The sequence below is a fragment of the Rosa rugosa genome, chromosome 1 (assembly GCF_958449725.1).
Source record: "Rosa rugosa chromosome 1, drRosRugo1.1, whole genome shotgun sequence".
Classification (NCBI taxonomy): Eukaryota; Viridiplantae; Streptophyta; class Magnoliopsida; order Rosales; family Rosaceae; genus Rosa; species Rosa rugosa.
Genome location: NC_084820.1, coordinates 28,196,533 through 28,217,210, shown reverse-complemented (window position 1 = coordinate 28,217,210; position 20,678 = coordinate 28,196,533). Strand labels below are relative to the sequence as shown.

The 20,678-nt window shown below is 37.3% G+C and overlaps 2 protein-coding genes across 3 annotated transcripts; one reads left to right on the top strand and one right to left on the bottom strand.

Moving 5' to 3' along the window:
* Positions 1-11,113: 11,113 nt before the first annotated feature.
* LOC133731243 (monooxygenase 2-like) lies at positions 11,114-17,460 on the bottom strand. Of its 2 annotated transcripts, XM_062158670.1 has the most exons (6): positions 17,092-17,460; positions 13,169-13,231; positions 12,870-13,047; positions 12,457-12,685; positions 12,174-12,237; positions 11,114-11,760 (listed from the first exon to the last, which is right to left on the bottom strand). In XM_062158670.1, exons 1-6 carry the CDS (start codon positions 17,310-17,312, stop codon positions 11,295-11,297), a joined length of 1,221 nt encoding a protein of 406 aa, XP_062014654.1. In that variant the 5' UTR covers positions 17,313-17,460; the 3' UTR covers positions 11,114-11,294. The 2 variants fall into 2 exon arrangements, with proteins under 2 accessions (XP_062014654.1, XP_062014650.1); XM_062158666.1 differs by lacking the exons at positions 11,114-11,760; positions 12,174-12,237; positions 12,457-12,685; positions 12,870-13,047; positions 13,169-13,231 and adding an exon at positions 13,241-16,685 and having other exon boundaries at positions 17,092-17,231.
* A 728-nt stretch (positions 17,461-18,188) lies between these two features.
* LOC133744598 (egg cell-secreted protein 1.2-like) lies at positions 18,189-18,823 on the top strand. Its single transcript, XM_062172681.1, has one exon. The coding sequence runs from the start codon at positions 18,313-18,315 to the stop codon at positions 18,718-18,720; it is 408 nt and encodes a 135-aa protein (XP_062028665.1). The 5' UTR covers positions 18,189-18,312; the 3' UTR covers positions 18,721-18,823.
* The last annotated feature ends 1,855 nt before the right edge of the window (positions 18,824-20,678 follow it).

Genomic DNA, 20,678 nt, shown 5'->3' with positions numbered 1-20,678 from the left:
TATCCATGCAACTTCTTTTATTTATTCTATCATAAGCGATAGAATAACAACAAACTGTCGGTACACTCCACGTGCCACGACACGTCTCTTCCGTGATTTACGGAAAGCAAATCACTTTCGGCTAAAGCTGTCTGCCACAGCGTCTCGAGGTTCGGCCTGTCCCCTTACACGCTCAACACGCGCCAACAGCTTTTCCGGGTTTCGGGGCGACTTTAATCCAACGCGTGGATTCAAATTCTGAGATCGTTCATCCAACGGTGGAGATCTGCTCACCTTGTTCTATAAATAGGTGCATTCTGGAGAAAAACTGTTCACTCCAAAAGAAAAGAAATTTTCTTCCGAGCTCAAGTCTTTCTCTCTCAACTCTTCAGCCTTTCTCTTCTCAAATCCTTTCTTCATCAATTTCGATCCTTCTCTTCTGATCTTCTCTCCCATCTAGTTGATTCAATCCCATCTTTCCTCTGAACTTTCAGATCTTCAATCTTTTCCTCCAAATCTTCAATCCTTCTTTCTCAGATCTTTTCTTCCATTTGAAGATTCGATCTCATCTTTCCTCTGAGAATCTCAGATCTCCAATCACCAGTTCAACAACTCCAATCCTTCTAACAAAATCTCCCTCAAACACTAAACCATGTATTCCTCGATTTTCACATCCTCTCACTCCATGACCCAAGAGCCACGAACTCTGCAACTAATGGAGCTCCAAACCCTGCAACAAATGGAACCACAACAACAGCAACCAACAGAGGAGGGAGGAAACACCCAAGCAGCTGGAAGTAGTGCCAACATGGATTTCTGGCGAAGCCGTACCAGGTGGATTCCTACTCCAGAACAAATAAGAATCCTCAAGGATCTTTACTACGTCAAGGGATTTAAGTGCCCAACTACAGAGCACATTCACGAGATCTGCCTCCAGCTGAACCAGTATGGACATGTTGAGGGTAAGAACATTTACTTTTGGTTCCAGAACGTCAGGGCTCGAGAGAAGCAGATGAATAGGTGTAATCAGGCTGCTCCAGTGCCCATGGGAACTAGTTCTCTTGGTACTGGTGGATCCATTGATCTCAATTTTGGGTCCACTGGTTCTACTGGTGCTGGTGGATCCATCGACATCAATTTTGGGCCAGCTGGTGGATCCATTGACATCAATTTTGGGTCCACTAGTTCTACTGATGATGGTAGATCCATTGATCTCAACTTTGGTTCCACCTATTCTACTGGTAATGAAGGATTTCTTGATTTAAATTTTGTTTCATATTCTTCCTCACCCTTCAATACTAATACCAGTACAACTCTTTTGGCACAACAGGAGGACGAACATCCCTGCAACAACGAGGAGGAGATCACCAGGAGGTTGAAACTCTTCCTCTGTTCCCCGTGCACGGCGAGGACGTCTTTGGTAACCCGAAGACTACATCCGAGGAAGGTAGCGTATTTGGTTACTATTCTGGTGGCTCAGGCGGTTACAACAGTGGCTCTAACGTTTCTCTTGAGCTCAGCCTCAATCCATCCGGAGCTGCTGACTAGGCTTAGCATAGCATAGTCCTCGTTTTCCTTTTTTTTTTTTTTGTAATATAAAATCAATAAGATGGTGTGCATGTTTTCCTTTCTTTTTGTTTAACCAACGACAACACCAAGGATCGAACCTTGGTCACCCAATACTATTTTCAAAACCATAAACAACTCTACTGCACACATCTTTCATAATGATGCAATAAAAACAATCACTCAAAAAGAATCCAACAATCAATTAAGTCGCATCGAGGTCTAGCTAGTATCCTCTGAGTCAAACCAAACACAACAATTTCATCGATAGGATTAGGGATTTATAAAGCTAAACACATCCTGAGTTAGCTAGGAAAAACCCACGTCTTTAGAGTTACTCTTACAACTCTTATAGAATCTCGATAATTCCATCTATCAATTGCTTCAACAAAAACTCACCACAATTCAATCCCTAACATTTAGCGATTCAGAATTCGAATCAAACTCCATATCACATAGTAATTCACTTGAACCACCATGGATACCTAACAAAGTCACTAAAATCAATATCCGAAATTGCGTTTAACTATATCACCTAAAATCAATCACCAAAGGCACACACTCTCATCCAACATCATTCACAAGAACTGATTCTAACTCTCCCAATTAATTACACCAAAATCAACTCCCTTGCAAAACTTTAAGTGTCCCGCCTACTTAAACTTAAAACACACAACAACTTCAAATTCACTGCAGTCCATCTCCATACTATGATCCAAAACTTAAGAAAACTAGTTCACCACACAAAGGCCACAAAATTCAATTTCATTCACTTGAACAAAACTATATTCACAAGTCACGGTCAGGTCATCAACCCATGGTGTTCAAATGAATAAATTTCAAATCCAGTTTTCCTTTTGAATCGTAACGTATCGTTCCAAAATGATGCAAGCAACATCAACCACGTATATAAGACACGTCTCGCGAACTCAATTCAAATTCCGAATCATCAAAACTACTACTAATTCCAATTCTACCAACAATCCTGATTCTGAAGGAATTATAGTACTCAACGACAACCCAAAACAATGGTCTCTCATCTCTAACCATCGAGCACAAAATAAAATTCTTGTCTCGCACCTTAAACCCTGCTTAACAACTTACAAGCACAAGGAAGAAGTAACCACAATAATTTCTTTCCTAACCTCAACCCTACTAACAAACTCCACAAGGACATCTCATTACAAAACAAGATATTTAATCCTTGATACGTACATCCCATCCAAACGTCTGTACGTCCAACTTAAGAAGACAAAATTTATAACAATTCATACTCGTATCCACACTAGGTACGTGCATAGGTCAACATCATGCCTTCAACCAACACTTCAACATCCAAAAGGACCTCACTTCCATAAAACAAATCTCACCGACTCATCAGAGTTAAATCTAGAGGTCTCTATTCCTCGAAGATTACAACCTGCGGAAACTAAATTTATTCTAATACGAACTTAGAAGACAACTCTACCGTCCTACAGACATACACGCTGTCTAGACCCCATACTAAGACATACCCAATGATTATACCAGTACCGAAGAGTATATGATGGGGATCCGCTGCAGACGGGCCATCACTCGGGGAGTACTGATTATCACCAAATATGTACCTTACGCTCTGATACCAAACTGTCACGCCCCGAATTTTGAATAATAAATTCAAATCCGAAACATGAATAATTACAATTACAAAATCCAAATCTCGAAACTTCGAGTTCATTATTACAATTCACTCTCACAAGCAATATTGTAAAGCTCAAATGAGCATAACACACCTCACAACGTACAATTGCTGTAAAACTCTAACAATTGCTCTAACCGCACGATCACCGTCCTGGTTCTCCTGTCCTGTAGGATTACCCGCTACACAATTTGAATAGTGTACCGGGAGTTGCAACAACACAAAACCCGGTAAGCTTTTTACAGCCAGTATGAGTAAACAAGAAGAACTGTTGATTTAATAAAATACATTTCCTTTAACTCAAGTATAGAAATGTAGAAACATCACAATTACAATGATCACCACAAAACCACTTCACTTTCTCACTCTCATATATATATAAATATATATATATATAAATATTATACACTTATGAGTCACTCCCCGTTACCCTCATAAGGTCACTCAACATTTGGCAGACAGACTAGAGCTCTAACTGATCGTTTCCACCTACCCGGCGCGAGGGCGTGGTTCACGATTTAATGCTATTAGTTTCCATTTAATGCTATTAGTTTCCACCTACCCGGTACAAGGGCGTGGTTCACTAATAGATGCCATGGTCACCCCCGTGACCTATTGATCTCCACAGATCAATATATCTCAACAAATCAACAATTTATTGTTTCTCAACAATAAATTTAATACCTCTCACAATATTGTTGCTTTTCAACAATAAACTCAACACAACCATAACAGTACATAATATCTCACAATTTCAACAATACATATTATTTCACATAAATAATATATATATAGATAGACATTCACACAGGAATGCCCATTAATACCAACTATAGCTCACACAATGACGACAAAAAATAAATTAATTAAAAGTACTCGGTTCGTAATATGAACCACGTGAGGTTTACTCACCTCGATAATCCCGCTGCGTCTTCAATTCCGCTCAAAATACGATCCACAATCGTCCACTAACTCAAACCGTCAATCACCTAGTCAGATACGATCTTAACTTAGCAATCATTCATAAACCACACATATACGGAAATCCAACGGTCGGATTCTAATTTAATGATGATCCAAAGGCCAGATCGAATTTATATGATGATCCAACGGTCGGATCCTCACGGATCGCCCTTAGGATCATCCTCCAAAATTATCACGAAGATCCAACGGTCAGATCTTCTTGAATCACTCTAACAAACATCTCCTCAAAATTATACGAAAATCCGACGGTTAGATTCTCACGAATCGCCTTCCGAATCACTATTTCACAATTATACGAAGATCCAACAGTCGGATCTTCGCCCATGACCACACAAAGCCACTGGGACAGTCATAAGATCAACATAACAAAACTACAAGTCCATCGGACGGTCTGATCTTCACAGATCACAAATCGAACGATCGAAATCGATCGAAACTTAAAAATTCATAACTTAATCATACGATATCCAAAAATTATGAATTATATATGCAAACGATCGTATCGACACGTAGAACACAAAAATGGACAGAAACTGTCCTTGGGGTGGCCGGAGGTCGCCGGAAACCACCATCACAGTGGCGGCACCGCCACCCATCCAAAGTCAAAATTAGACAAAACTCCCAACACGAAAGTTCTTCATCTTAACTCGAATTGAAACTTTCATAACTACACCAAAGTCAGATTATAAGCCAAAAAGTAGAATTTTACCTTATAAGGTTTGAAACCCGAAGAACCCTAGTTTTGAATTCGTTCCAATTCGATCTCCACAGATGAAATCGATGCAATCCACCTTAGGGGAAATGATCTACATCCTCAGAAGTGCAGAATCCTCTCAAGAATCACGGCAAAAGGTGGCCGGAGGAGGGAGAACGACGGTGGGGAAAGGAGGTGATTTCCAGCTCGACTGCACCGTGTTCTTCGACTTGTAGCGGCTACCACGTTGGTTATTTCCCCTCGATGTCTTCTACAAAGTTGTAATATAGCTCAGGCCCAGCAAAATCCCTTTTGGAATCAACTCGATTCGAGGTTGGATGAGAGAGATATCGGCCGGTGAAGGAAGAGCAGCATCGGGCGAATTCCAGCTCGAGCTGTGCAGCTTCTCGGCCTCCTAGCACCTTCCATGGTTCTTTTCTCACTTTGATGTCTTCTAGGAAGTTTTAACTGACTTCAAGGCGAATGAAAATACTTTTGGAATCAAGTCGATCGGAGGTCTGTGGAGGGAGATATGGCCGGTGGAAGAGAGAGGAACAAATCTGGGCTCGGGAGAGAATTGGGGAGAAAATATAGGTTTCTGAAATTTCTGTCCTCCAATGCAATTTCCGGAACTTTTTTTTGTATTTATAGAATTTTCCCGATTTTCAATCGCTTATAACTTTCTCATACGAACTCCGATTTTCGCATTCCATATGTCCACGAACTCGTATCGACGCGCTCTACAACTTTCATGAATGAAGTTTTCCCAAATTCCCAATGTATAAAAAGTCACTTTTTGAGACCTCCTAAATAACGTTCGTTTTCGAAAATTAATCGTTCGAACTAATTCCATAACTTCTCCAAGCCTCGTACTCGCTCCCACTATCGTGAAATCATTTCTAAAAATCCACGGAAATTAATTTGGATTTTTCGGGGTATTACATTCACTTTGTAAACTAAACCAGCTAGACCTTAAAAATTACATGTGAGAGAAAAAGGGGGGACGAAAAAAATTGTTTAATATAAGTTTTTTATTTTATTGTATTTATTAGGAAAACATTAACATAAGTTAAAACATAGAAAAACAAAATTCATGTGCTAAGGCTCTCAGTCTGAGGGTGGAGAATAATGAGTATTCTAACTGCCTTATTAATTTTTACTCATGAATGTAAATCAACGGCAATTGAGTACGGCCGAGTACATAATCAACTAACCACCAGAACAGGACAGTAATGATACATTACTACATTGATACTAGGGGAAAATTCTAGTATATGTTGATGTATGGGCCATACATCAACTTTTTAAAATATTTTAGACCGTTGGATATAATTAAAATATGAATATATGTGACGATCTAGAATATTCAATAGTGGTGACCTGCTTACCTGTTAGCCTGTAAAAACCTTTTTTTTTTTTTCATTTTTTTTTTCAAAAATTCTCATTTACGTATCTACAATAAAATTAAAAAAACCCTAAATTGAAAAAGAGAAGAGAAGACGAAGAAAAGAGGAAGAAACTCAATCTAGTTTTGTTCCTGTTAGCCTGTGTAGTTGTCACTATTCAAGTATAAACCACAACGAGGTATAGAAATAGAATTGATTGTCCTCTCCTTTCTGTTTCATATAAATTGGATGAAGTGGTTCAAGGATTGATATTTTGTGTGATTTGAATTGGATGATGATGTGCAATATTGACCAGGATTGAAGAGGCACTACATGGAACAAAGTGAAGGGGAGAAAAGGAGAAGAAGGAGGAAGAGAGTTCGTAAGTTTTTCTATTCTTTTTTTTTTTTGGTACTTCATCTTCAAATTGACGTTGAGGTTGAGCGTTGCACACGAAATCGACAGGAGTTGTATACTACACGAAATTGAGATTTTCGTCACAGATTCTCCCGTCATTGAAGTTGAGAATTTGTGTTGTTTACCACACGGATCGAACCCGGATTGACGTGAATTGTATTCTTGAAATCTCAAGTAAGTTTCTCTTCCGTCCCATTAATGAATGACTATAAAGCTTATCATTGTGACACTACCAGATTGCTTCTTCTCATAATTGTTTCATACTTCTTTCTAACTACTACTGGCTTTGTGTTAATCCAACACTTAGCAGTGCTAACCCTGTTTATTTTATTGCTCCCTCTTTGCCAACCTCTCGTGAGACAAAAACTAAAGAGAGAATCGAAGTCTGGTTACAAGCTGGCTATTACTTTAAGATGCAATGCATTTTTACATTTTCCAAGGCCCTTTTTCTGAATGTAGCTTATATAAATACAATGTGAACATGTTTAAGATCATTAATTTACAGCTCTGTACCTGTGATTGTGGGCTCGATGAATGGGATAGTCTGCATGGTCGACTGGAATGAGTGTGTTTTTTGGGACCCTTCTTTGAACGTCTTCATTGTTTTCTCCTTTGGCTGGAAAATTTCGAAGATGATGCTAGTTTTGCTTCATCATTTTAGCACTGATCGCCAAACATTTTGTCTCTATGATCTCGGGGTTGTCTAGAGTACTTGAATGTTTATCATACACTCATTTACATCTAATTGAACCAAAATTACAATTTAGTTGAACCAAATTTACAACATTAACAACAAAGTTATCACATTTGTTTTACACATTTACATATAATTGAACCAAGTTACTACATCGACAACAATTTGTTCATAAACTTGTAAAAATATCGTAGGTGGAGTAATTACCTGTAATAGAACTAAAATTACTCAAAAAATAACTCTATTTACCACAATGACAACAAAATTGTTGTCAGATCGGTAAATGAGTGTATCACATACATACAGGTACCGTAGAATTTCCCCTATGATCTCTATGCCTTCATGCGTTATGATCAAAAGAGGAAGAGGTTCTGCGAAACTGTAATGTCTCAAACAGAGTGGAAATTTCATTATCAGTTGCTTACAGTCCATGCTTTATCTCTCTTTATGATGTTTCAAAAGGAGAGCAGGTGAAAAGGTACGTACTGTAATTTTTCTTTAGAGATATGCATGCATAAGTTTGTTATTTCTCTCTCTTACAGGCAGCTTTTTGTTTGTGGAACTTGTTATTTTGTAGGAAGATATGATTTATGTATCATGAAGAACTTATCTTGTCTCCTAATTTTGCAAATGGAAGTTTTGAATTATGGATTTGAGTCTTTGGTTATATTAGAAATGAAATTTGTTTCTCACTGATCAAATCATAACAAATTTTATTTGGTTAAAGGACTAAGCTTATTTCTGTAGGTGAGTATTGTTGACCTGAAGATCGAGCTTACCGAGCCTTTGAGTTTCATTCATCATATGCTCTAGTAGTGAACACTCTTTCAACAACTTGAGGGATTCAAGAATAATAGGACAGCGTCACTAGCTACACTGCTGCTCCATTTGAGCTTGTGTAATGCCTAAGCTCAAATGTTTATTGCATTTATTGCATTTAAGTTACTGACAAGGATTTTTAGTGCATATGATTTACTTGAACCTCTCTGTCTGCTATTAACACATTGTGGTTCATTTTGAGTTTTATCAGACTTTTGGTCAACTAATCTGTCCAGGATGTTTAAGAAGCAGATAAAACTTTATTCACTGATTACGTCAATTGATTTGGCATCCTTACGATATGTATGATGATATGCAGAGTAAGAAGATGTAAGACATCTGAGAAGCTGTTTGGCGAAAGGAGCAGTGGTTGTGCTGGTTCTAGATCATCTCCACTCGCAACCACAAGTCAGCAAAACATAACTTTGGCTATGGATGACCTGTGTCTGAAGATGGTCGAAAGAGTGCAGCTTGAGGGATATGATCATATGATGGATATATAGCAGAAGAAGAGTGGTTGTCTAATAAAAAGAAGATATTAATGTACTTGTGAACTAAGAAGATAACTCGGAGCTTCTGAAACTGGAGTGATTATTGTATAATAGCGCGAAATGTTTCCTCAGCAGTTTGTAAAATTTCTAAATATATGATGTGATCTCTATCCAAAAAACAAAAAAAACAAGAGCAATGCAACTACATTATACTACCAATGATTAAGGCAAAAATTATTCATGTCCAAATTAGTCATTCTACAAACATAAAGCACAAGGCAGTTTTGAGTTTACTTTGCCACTACTTTTGTCACTGACAGCACTTATAAAAAGTCAGTTTACCAAACACTCAGCTGCTTTGCTTTTCAGCCACTTGTTCTCAGAAATAAGCATAAGTCAGTTTTTCTTAAAAGCATAACCATACTGAACACATATAACTGGAAATTGTGAATCACATACTCAAACATGCATCAGATTCCTTAACTAAACAATTTGACATTCTGACCTCAAAGCCCGACCACAAATGACAATGAACCCAGTCTTTGAAACTTTACACAGACACTTCCCTTTGAAAGCCAAAGACTCGGATATGAGAGCTCCGATTCATATCGGAAACTAATAAAAGAAAATATATCAAAATTGACAAAACTGAGAAGACCCAATGCGCTAAATCATGATAGTTATATAACCAAGAGCTAAACTACAATACTAACATGTCAAAATTCAAACTTTCAATAGCAAAATCAATAAACATCAGTTCATCCACCTCAAAAATTACATCAAATTGACAAACTCAACAAGACCCGAATGGTAAAGTAAAAGTAAAGAACCCAAATCGAGTCTCACTAAATCGTTCCAAGAAAGTCTGCAGGGAACCACATCGAGTCTCACTGGACGGGTAATGCACCTCCATTTCGACCATCATTATACGGTTTTGTGGCGCTAGGTCCTGGAGAAAGGTTGACGAGAGATTAAGACAGATTGAAAGTTTTAGGGTTTGGGAATTCCGATTTGGGGGTTTTGGGGCTTCTTCTATTAGATTTCTCTAAATTCAAACACAAGAGAAACTAAGGATGGAGAGAAACCAAGAATTGCAGCGGAGAAGTGATAGCAGAGCTATGGTCAGGCCGACATGGCTCTGATATGCTAGAATTTCAACTATGGACAAAGAAGGAAGAAGGAAGAAGGAAGAAGGAAGAAGAAAGAAGAAAGGAAGAGGAAGGAAAAGAAAGGCAAGTCTCTTTCGAAAGAAAAAAGAAAAGTTATTTAACCATTTTCTCTTATAATAGAGGTCAAAAGTAGTAATGAAGGTTGTAATTTTGATAATGCTTCGATATTCCAAGCCTAAGTCATAAAATTGATGAAACAACGAACTGTGGTAAAAAGTGGTAATCTAGTTGTAATAAGTGTTAATACTTCAGTATTACAAGTTTTCAGAATCATTTTACTAATAAACAACGAATGTATTGCTATACTAGTAAAACTTCATAAATTTAAGTAAATTTGCGATGAGTCCTTTATAGTGTAATAAGATTGTTTATCTTGTAACTACTATCCTTTAGGAGTTATTTACTTATTTGACGATGTTTTTTTCCTGATTTTACGACAGTTGAGGTCCAAAGTAGTAACCATGGTTGTATTTGTGGTAATTGTTCAATATTACAAATTTGAGAACCATTTGACCGATAAGACAACGAATTGTTGTAGAAGTAGTAATCAAGCTCTTATTTATGGTAATTTTTTATATTACAAGTCTGAGAACCATTTTACTAATGTGACAACGGATTGTTGTCAAAGTGGTAAAAGTAGTAAATGAGGCGCGAGTTCTTAATTGTGTATTAAAGTTCTCTATTTTGTAACTAATACTTTTCTTGTGCAAATCTCAACGTCCATGAGATAATTACTCGTCTGACAGTGCATTTTACTATTAGTTACAACAATTGAGCTGTAAAGTGGTAACTATGGTCGTTTTTATGATAATTACTTGAAATATGATTCCATTTACAGAAAAATGATCATTTTACCAATGTTACAACAAATGTTTTGTCGATATGGTAAATGATCATATTAGACCTAAAACTTCTCAAGTCCTTGTTCTTGTAATCTAGTTGTTCTTTTTGTAACCAGAGTCCTTTCGTTTGTATATTATATCATCAATGAGATATTTTACAACAAACCACCACATTTGACGTATTTAGTAATAATTATAATTGCAATCAAAGTAATAATTATAATTGCAATCAAAGTAATTATTATATTTACGATCTTTATTATAAGTTTTTGAATGATTTACGTATAAAATAATTAATGAGTACTTAGTATGGTAATTTTTTTTAAAGTACACATGTCAAATTATAAGTGGATAACATGTTGACCTGTACAACAGGTTTCACCAACTAATTAAATTTAATATATATTTATTAAAAAATTGATGTATAACAAACATCAACACGTACACCTTAGACTTACCAGATACTGGGTACATACAACTTTATTCTTTAGCCGCATTATGTAGAAGAATCATCAACCTTTTTTAGATGCTTGGGAGGAGGTCGATCAATTTCGGCACAATGAATTGAAATGCGTGCTAGAAGTCGAGTTTTCCACAATCATAGTTCACGTATTTAACCATCTTAAGGAACAGGAACTTGTAAAATATGGAGTCTCTTAAGAATTTCATACCCCATCCAGATCCTCCCTGCTGCACCCATCCAGATATATATGACCCCGTGATCAACAAAGCGACGCGCCACCTTCTTTCTTCTACATATTTTCCCAGTACTTCACTCATCTTTTTCGGCACAAGTACTTGTCCATTCTGTACAAAAGAAGTCCCGATATGCCTGCCTAAGATCACCGCATCTTCTAATGCTGAGCAACCCCCTTGTGCTAGATCAGGGGTCATGGGGTGCATGGCATCACCAGCTACCGTGATGTTTTGCTTGCTTAAGTTTCCAAATACTAGGTTCCAGGGGTACCTAAACATCAACGGAGCCCATGTTAATGTTGAAAGATCTGTGTGCTGCACAACATCCAAGTATATAGGTGGGAGACAAGCTAGTGTACTGGTGGGTATGAGATACCCTCATTTACAACTATTTGAACAAAAATTTACAAGTATTTGAACCAAAATTACAACATTGAGAACAAAAGTTACCATATTCATTTACACTATTTACATATAGTTAAACAAAAATTACAACATTGACAACGAATTTGTTCAAAAGCTTGTAAAAATGTCGTAAGAGGTGTAATTACCATTATTAGAACTAAGATTACAACATTGACAACGAATTTGTTCAAAAACTTGTAAAATGTCGTAAGAGGTGTAATTACCATTATTATAACTAAAATTACACAAAGTATGACTCAAATTACAACTTTGACAACAAAATTTGTTCTCACTTTTGTAAATGTGGGTATGAGATACCCACCACTACACTAGAATTTCCCTATAGGTGGGAGGTCCTTGGCATAATTCTCAAGTACTTCTTTTTGTATATCTTCAGGGTCTTCTGCCAGGGAGGTCCCTGCAACCAATCAAAATGTAGCATAAAATTTACAGCAATTGACACTAATTAAGTTAGCCTAATCTAAGAAATAAAACATGTATTCAACCAAAACTAATTGACAATTGACGGAGAAGTCATCTTCCACAAAGGCAATTGGGTGGAAGACCCTTATTGTTGTACATATGTAATTACAGTGTTGTATACATATACTTTGTTACACAGTTTAAGGTTTCGAACCTTTTGCTGGAGATATGCTAGAGAAGAACCAATAGATCTCTTTGTCGGTGAGGGGAACGAAGCCAGCCCTTCTGCCTGATCCTACATACTGTCGCACGTTCTGCTTGAGTCCATGGCCTTGAGGATAAATAGCCAAGCCACGAACAGCTGATCGACCTGAAAAGACTGGTTCACGGAGTCCTAACCAGCGTGACACCACTGAGTGAACCCCGTCACACCCTATGAGAACCTATAATTGAAGAAAAGGACGAGACAAGTTATAGACCATTACTCCAATCTATGAATTATTCAAGATTTCACTACAAATTCCATGTCAGATTCTGTTCGAGTCCAACGAACTTAATCTATGAATTATTCAAGATTTCACTACAAATTCCATGTTAGATTCTGTATACGAGTCCAACGAACTTTACCTTTGCTTTAATGACAGTTCCATTTTCCATGTGAAGAATGGCAATGGATGAACCTTCATGTTGTTGGGTTTCGATAGCAGAGATCTTGGAAGAGAAACGGATTGAATGAACCGATAATTCATCTGCCAAAGCCTCGAGCAAGGCTTTTCGATGTACTGTTCTCGGTCCAACTGCATCCCTGTATATTTTCATGATGATTGAGGATGGCATTTAACATTCAAATCAATATATCTATTGTGTGAATTATAATCCGATGCTGAACACACAAAAATAATAAGATCTTTGCTTAATAAGCTTACCCATTGGCTTCGGTGAAAGAGACTTCTTGAACTTCTCCAGTATCAAGATCAGTTACATAATTCCTGATAAATTATAAGCTCCAAATATAAGTACATGCAAAGGTGAAATATAGCTACACATGAACACAGGTTCAGAGAAATGAACCAACACATACATAATACAGTTCATATTAAAAATAGAGACAAGCTAGTGTACTGGTGGGTATGAGATACCCTCATTTACAACTATTTTAACAAAAATTTACAAGTATTTGAACCAAAATTACAACATTGAGAACAAAAGTTACCATAATCATTTACACTATTTACATATAGTTAAACAAAAATTACAACATTGACAACGAATTTGTTCAAATGTCGTAAAAATGTCGTAAGAGGTATAATTACCATTATTAGAACTAAGATTACAACATTGACAACAAATTTGTTCAAAAACTTGTAAAATGTCGTAAGAGGTGTAATTACCATTATTAGAACTAAAATTACACAAAGTAGGACTCAAATTACAACTTTGACAACAAAATTTGTTCTCACTTTTGTAAATGTGGGTATGAGATACCCACCACTACACTAGAATTTCCCTTAAAGATAATCAGAGTAAGGACGAAAGACTTTAGGTAACATATAGAAAACTAAAGTCCCTCGGTCCCTTAAAACTAGTGTACTGGTGGGTATGGAATACCCTCATTTACAATTATTTGAACAAAAATTTACAAGTATTTGAACCAAAATTACAACATTGAGAACAAAAGTTACCATATTCATTTACACTATTTACATATAGTTAAACAAAAATTACAACATTGACAACGAATTTGTTCAAAAGCTTGTAAAAATGTCATAAGAGGTGTAATTACCATTATTAGAACTAAGATTACAACATTGACAACAAATTTGTTCAAAAACTTGTAAAATGTCGTAAGAGGTTGACGCGGGCGGAAGTAACCCTAGGTTTACAAGCAATAAACCTAAAACAAAGATTCTGGAGTCCACCAGAGATAAAAGAGAAAACTCTCAATTTTGATTGATAATATGATAAAAGATGCGTTCTGCAGCCACATACGGCTGCTTAAATAAGAGAAATAAAACCCTAGGGCAACTAACATTGAACCCTAAAGCCCATGGGTAAAAACAAAACAAACTAGAAAACCTAAAATAAAAAGAATGCAAAACTAGCCTAAAATATTAAATCCCGAATCGGATAATTAAAACGACATATTTTGGCCTAAATCCGTTAGGGCTCACTAAAGTGAGTCTTGAAGATCTCGTCGTTCCCATTCTGGAAAGGTATCATGCATCTCAAACGGACATTCTGGCCAAAAGTTAGTCAAATCTGATTCAAAATCAAAACCTGACTTTTCGCACGAGAAACCCGAAAAGTCCAAAACCAAATCTTCTTGAATATTCCAGCGGCTAGTAACCTGATTACGCGTGAGTTACCTATTTTCCAATCACTCTTCTTGATTCTACACCGCTTCTTTACTTTAGTGGTTTTTCGGCTAAACTGAGTCCATTCTCGTCCTACATCATTCTCCTCCACTATGAAAGAACTCGCCCTCGAGTTCCTCTTGTATAAAGGACAGGAATAGGTAGACAAAAGACCTGAGAAAAAATTAGACAATTGGACATGTGGATTATTGGCTGGATCTTCTGCATATTTTGATGACACAATCATGAACCCAACACCATAGATGAGTCTGTTATAGGCAACCTTAGTAGATTCTTCACAGCTCTCAAGGTTGTACTCTTGAATAACATCTCGCTCTGAATGATTTAATTTAGGCTCCAAGACTTCATTAGTACAAATAACCATGTCTTCATGAGCAATTTCATCTTTAACCTCTTCTTGGTCTTCATCCATGAATTCTTGTGGAGGTTCTTCCATTAGAAATTCTTCTGGCTTTTCTTCAATTAAACTATTAATCTCAACCGGCAAAGAAAACCTGGACTCTAACTTCTTCTCGAAAACCTTAGGAGGATAATTCTTGATGTTCTTCCTTCCAGGCTTGATTTTAATTTTGTGTGACTCCCACCTAAATAAATATGTGTCATCTTTGCAATAACCACCTTTGACGCTTTCATGCCATGGCCTTCCAAAAAGCACATTAGTGTCATCCATGTCAATCACATGACAAGTAATCTCTTCTTTATAAAATTTTCCCATAGAGACAGGAACTTTACAAACCTCTGTTACTTGTGCATATTCATCCTCCCCAAATGGAATCCAGTATGGATCACTCAGCTTCACTGTCGGTAATTGAAAATAATCCACTACTTTGTTTGCTACAAAGTTCTCTCGTAGACCACTATCAATTATTACAGAGCATACCTTGTCTTTGATGACACATGTAGTTCGGAAGTCGTCGTAATCCGGCGTTGTGAATATCCAACGTTCCATGTTTCTTCTTTTTTTTTCTCTTTTTTTTTTTTTTTTGTATTGATGAGGTTGTCCTAGGGCGAATCCCTTGGCATGTTCCTCTTCAACGAAACTTTCTTTGATAGATACTCTACGACCAGCGTCGTTGAGGTTGGTGGTAGTGAACTTCTCCCTTGGATCGTTGTCTGCTAAGAAGCGGGCGAAACCCGCTCTGATACCAACTGACGCGGGCGGAAGTAACCCTAGGTTTACAAGCAATAAACCTAAAACAAAGATTCTGGAGTCCACCAGAGATAAAAGAGAAAACTCTCAATTTTGATTGATAATATGATAAAAGATGCGTTCTGCAGCCACATACGGCTGCTTAAATAAGAGAAATAAAACCCTAGGGCAACTAACATTGAACCCTAAAGCCCATTGGTAAAAACAAAACAAACTAGAAAACCTAAAATAAAAAGGATGCAAAACTAGCCTAAAATATTAAATCCCGAATCGGATAATTAAAACGACATATTTTGGCCTAAATCCGTTAGGCCTCACTAAAGTGAGTCTTGAAGATCTCGTCGTTCCCATTCTGGAAAGGTATCATGCATCTCAAACGGACATTCTGGCCAAAAGTTAGTCAAATCTGATTCAAAATCAAAACCTGACTTTTCGCACGAGAAACCCGAAAAGTCCAAAACCAAATCTTCTTGAATATTCCAGCGGCTAGTAACCTGATTACGCGTGAGTTACCTATTTTTCAATCACTCTTCTTGATTCTACACCGCTTCTTTACTTTAATGGTTTTTCGGCTAAACTGAGTTCATTCTCGTCCTACATCAGAAACCCGAAAAGTCCAAAACCAAATCTTCTTGAATATTCCAGCGGCTAGTAACCTGATTACGCGTGAGTTACCTATTTTTCAATCACTCTTCTTGATTCTACACCGCTTCTTTACTTTAATGGTTTTTCGGCTAAACTGAGTTCATTCTCGTCCTACATCAGAAACCCGAAAAGTCCAAAACCAAATCTTCTTGAATATTCCAGTGGCTAGTAACCTGATTACGCGTGAGTTACCTATTTTCCAATCACTCTTCTTGATTCTACACCGCTTCTTTACTTTAATGGTTTTTCGGCTAAACTGAGTCCATTCTCGTCCTACATCAGAGGTGTAATTACCATTATTAGAACTAAGATTACACAAAGTAGGACTCAAATTACAACTTTGACAACAAAATTTGTTCTCACTTTTGTAAATGTGGGTATGAGATACCCACGACTACACTAGAATTTCCCAAAACTGTCTCTTAGTTGAGCAAATCTGTAGAAAATTATTGACAACCACGAAAAATAATTCACAAAAATCTCTGCTTCAATTTTGTAGTCAACAGGCTCTACATTTCTTTGTTTCTTTGTTTCTTTATTTTTTTTTTTTTTAAAATACAACTCCAAAACGAAAAATTTGCAATAAAATAAAATGCAGTATTCTCCTAAAATAAGAGCATGTCTAAATTTTTTATTTTTTATTTAAAAAGAAAGAAAAGAAAAGAGCATTTCTACTTACTTGAGAGAGGGGGTATAAGAAGCAAGCTTGTGAGAAACCCCCAAGGCATCGAGAGCACACCAGGCGTTTGGGAATAGACCCAAGGCTGCACCAGTGGCTCGCAGCCCTTCCGATCTCTCCAACACCAACGCTTCTATTCCAGCTCTCTTCAGCGCCACCGCTGTCGCCAGCCCGGCTATCCCTCCTCCGACTATCACCACATCCTCCACACTTGTGCCCATTCCCGGCCAATCTTACACGCTATATCTACCTGAGTGTATATATATATATATATATTTGTCTGGTAAGTTATATGCAAGCATCGAGTGCATAACTTGTTTAGAATATATAATGCTAGTAGCAAAAACAAAGTATGATACTGAAAGAAAAAAGTCTTGGGATGGCTGTGGCAGTATGGCTCTAACTCGGTCAACTAGAAAATTGACACGCAAGCTTGTACCTGAAGCAACTTGACCCGAATGGCCCGAAATTCTTCTATCCACCCACGTGGGTGGTCATCCCAATGTGCTGTGGCTTCCTGAGGGCTGAGGCGACTAAGCGATTTGAGTTATCAGAGTCACCATCACCGATTTTGTCCGTTAAAATTTTTATCTACTTTCTGTTTTGTGTTTCATCCTCATTTTCCTCTGTTCATTCTGGAAAACTAGTTAAACAAATGGGACGACTACGAGAGCAGTTCTTTGAAAATTCAATTGGTCTGGACCTAGAAATCTAGAGTCCACCAGAAATATTTCTTATGATAACTTTAACAAAGAACATGCCAGTGGAGGATATTCATAGTTCGTCAGAAAATAAAGACCCAAGTAAAGAAACTGCCTTGGATAAACTTCTTACTTTAATACTACTCACCTCTACTTCAGCTTGAGAATCTAAACAAGCCAAAACCAGAGGAAATTAAAAACCATATGTACAGTATATACTTGAACATGATCGTGACAACATATCCGTCTTGGAAATCCAATAGGCGCGTATGCATCATGATCTATATATAGCTTCTTAATTAATTTCTGACTTTCTGCATTTCAATTAACGTTTTGGAGGAGGCATAATTATATCATGAAAGTAATTATAATGATATAATCTCAATCAATTACCAGTCCTCTCCTCTCCCTAACCGCCCTCACCTTCACTATAAATAATTTCTCAAACCCTCACTTGTTCTTCACTCAGCTTCCGAATTTACACAAATACCATTTACGTACATAGACATATTTTCAAGCAATGGCTTTGAAGAATTTGGTTTTTCTTTCCATGGTGACACTGATCGCATCCCTCATTATGAGTGCAAGTAATGCAACTGCTACTAGGAAAATTTCTGCAGGGATCAAAACGAGCGGTGAAGGCGAAGGCGGGCTAGTGGAATGCGGAAATGCGCTGGTGGAGCTGAAATCTTGCTCGCAAGAGATTGTTGTGTATTTCCTGAATGGGAAGGCTAATATCGGCCCAGACTGTTGCAAAGCTATCGCCACCATTACACGTCACTGCTGGCCTGCAATGCTTACTTCCCTTGGCTTCACTGCAGAACAAGGTCACATCTTACGAGGCTACTGTGATGCTGCGGCTGCTGTGACTACTACTGCTCCTGCTGCGGGGCCACTTGCTCGTACAACACCTCTAATCAGTTGTTGAATAATTAATCTTGCATGTTGTTTGGTGATCGATCCTGCTTAATCATTTTATTGTTCATGCCGGCCTGTCATGTTATTTTCTTTTCATGTTTGGTTTGAGGTATGATGCCTCAATAGGGGTCTGTTTCTTAATCCTGTTTAATTTCTAAGTCATGGTGTCTTGCTGTTTACTTTGACGTTTCAACATATCTAATAAAAAAACATGCTTATACTGATCAGCCTATCTTCAAAACCCTAAACTATAAAGTAGAAATATGATATTTCTTGGAATAATTATGACATGTAAAATTGTCATAGTTGTAATTGCATTGCGCGTGATGGAGCATCTGTCCCAAAATTTCAATTTTTCAATTTGACTGAATACTCCACATTCAATTTGTGCTTCATTATATGTTGTTTGAATAAGTGCGTAGTGATATTATAGAATGAAGATTACTTGTTGGGACTCTATATCTCACTTAGGCCGAATAGGCATACAATTTATTGTTGCGGGGACTTCAAATTCTGAAGTATTTATTTTCCTGATAGTGGGTTAGTTAAGCCGTCCGAATATATGAATATTCATTTTTCTCTAAAAAAAATTCCCACGGTAATATGTAATCAAATTAGTTGCATTGCATGACTCATCTTGGAAACAGATTTCAGAGAACATTAACGGATAAAGCTGTCTCATTTCTCGATTCTCTTAATTCATTTTCTAATGAAACTAAACGTACGTACATTATGACCAAGTTTCTAACTGCATTCCAATTATCACAAAGATTTAACTCAAATCACAAATATACAATAACAATGAACAATTATGGTTTTCTCTTCTGACAAACAAATTAACTAACAAGCTTATAATGAAAATCTAGGTCAATACTTCCTTCAAACTTTGATGTCTTTCCAGCGAGACTCCATGTAAGTAGTCATTGATCTGGGCATACACTCCACATTTGAAAGCATGAGACGTTCCTCCACGACCATTTGCCTCGATTTTGAGACAGCCGTCAATGTAGACTCTGACTTTCGCAGCATCAACGTCGTGAACCACATTGATCTTGAACCATTTATCGTAGATGTTTGTAACCATTTATCAAACACCAAACATCAACTAAGCTTACGGACAGCCCTACGAGGCATCAGTATTGCACTGAGCACCTGAGTAGACCCACAAATATTTTGAACTGAGATTGACAAAACAAGCAAGCCCAAATTTAAAACTGGTTGGTGACTTGGTGCTATAAAACACCATTTAAAAAATAATAATAAATAAAAAAGCTTACCGACTATCCATTCGGCCATTACCAGTTATCAAACATCATCAGCAATGACAAATTGACAATCAATTATCAAATATCCATACTTGATCAACAACCCATTCCAAACCATTACCAATTATCAACCCATTCGGCCATTCCCAATTATCAACCCATCATCAACAACCCATTACCCATCAGCAATAACAATCAATTATCAAACATTCAACAACCCATTCCCACTACAGCAATGACAATCAATCAACCAAAAATCCAATACCTAGGATTCTGGGATTGAAGGAGTCGCAGACTCGCAGTGGAGCCGTGGAGGTGGCTCGACGGACTGCCGGGACTCGCTAATCGAACCTGGAAGGCGGAAGCAAATGGGGACAGCGCCACAGGGGGAGAAGGGGAGAGTCTGAGAGTCGACCTACAGCCCACAAAGCATCAGTATATATATATTTTGTTATTGGGCTATATCCATATATACTTGGCAGATTTTGGCCCAAATTTTCCCTTGGGCTGTAGCCCAAGTAGCCCTGATCGTGGCTACGTCCCTGACCAGAAGAGTAATCGTATCCCTGCCATCAATTCATAAAAATGAGGACTTAATGATTATTGAGCAATGTTAATGTTTGCACTTCCAATTTGTTATTTAAAATTTTGAATTACTAACGTAGGGTTGGGTGCAATTAATAGTGTTCCCTCTAGTTTAAAT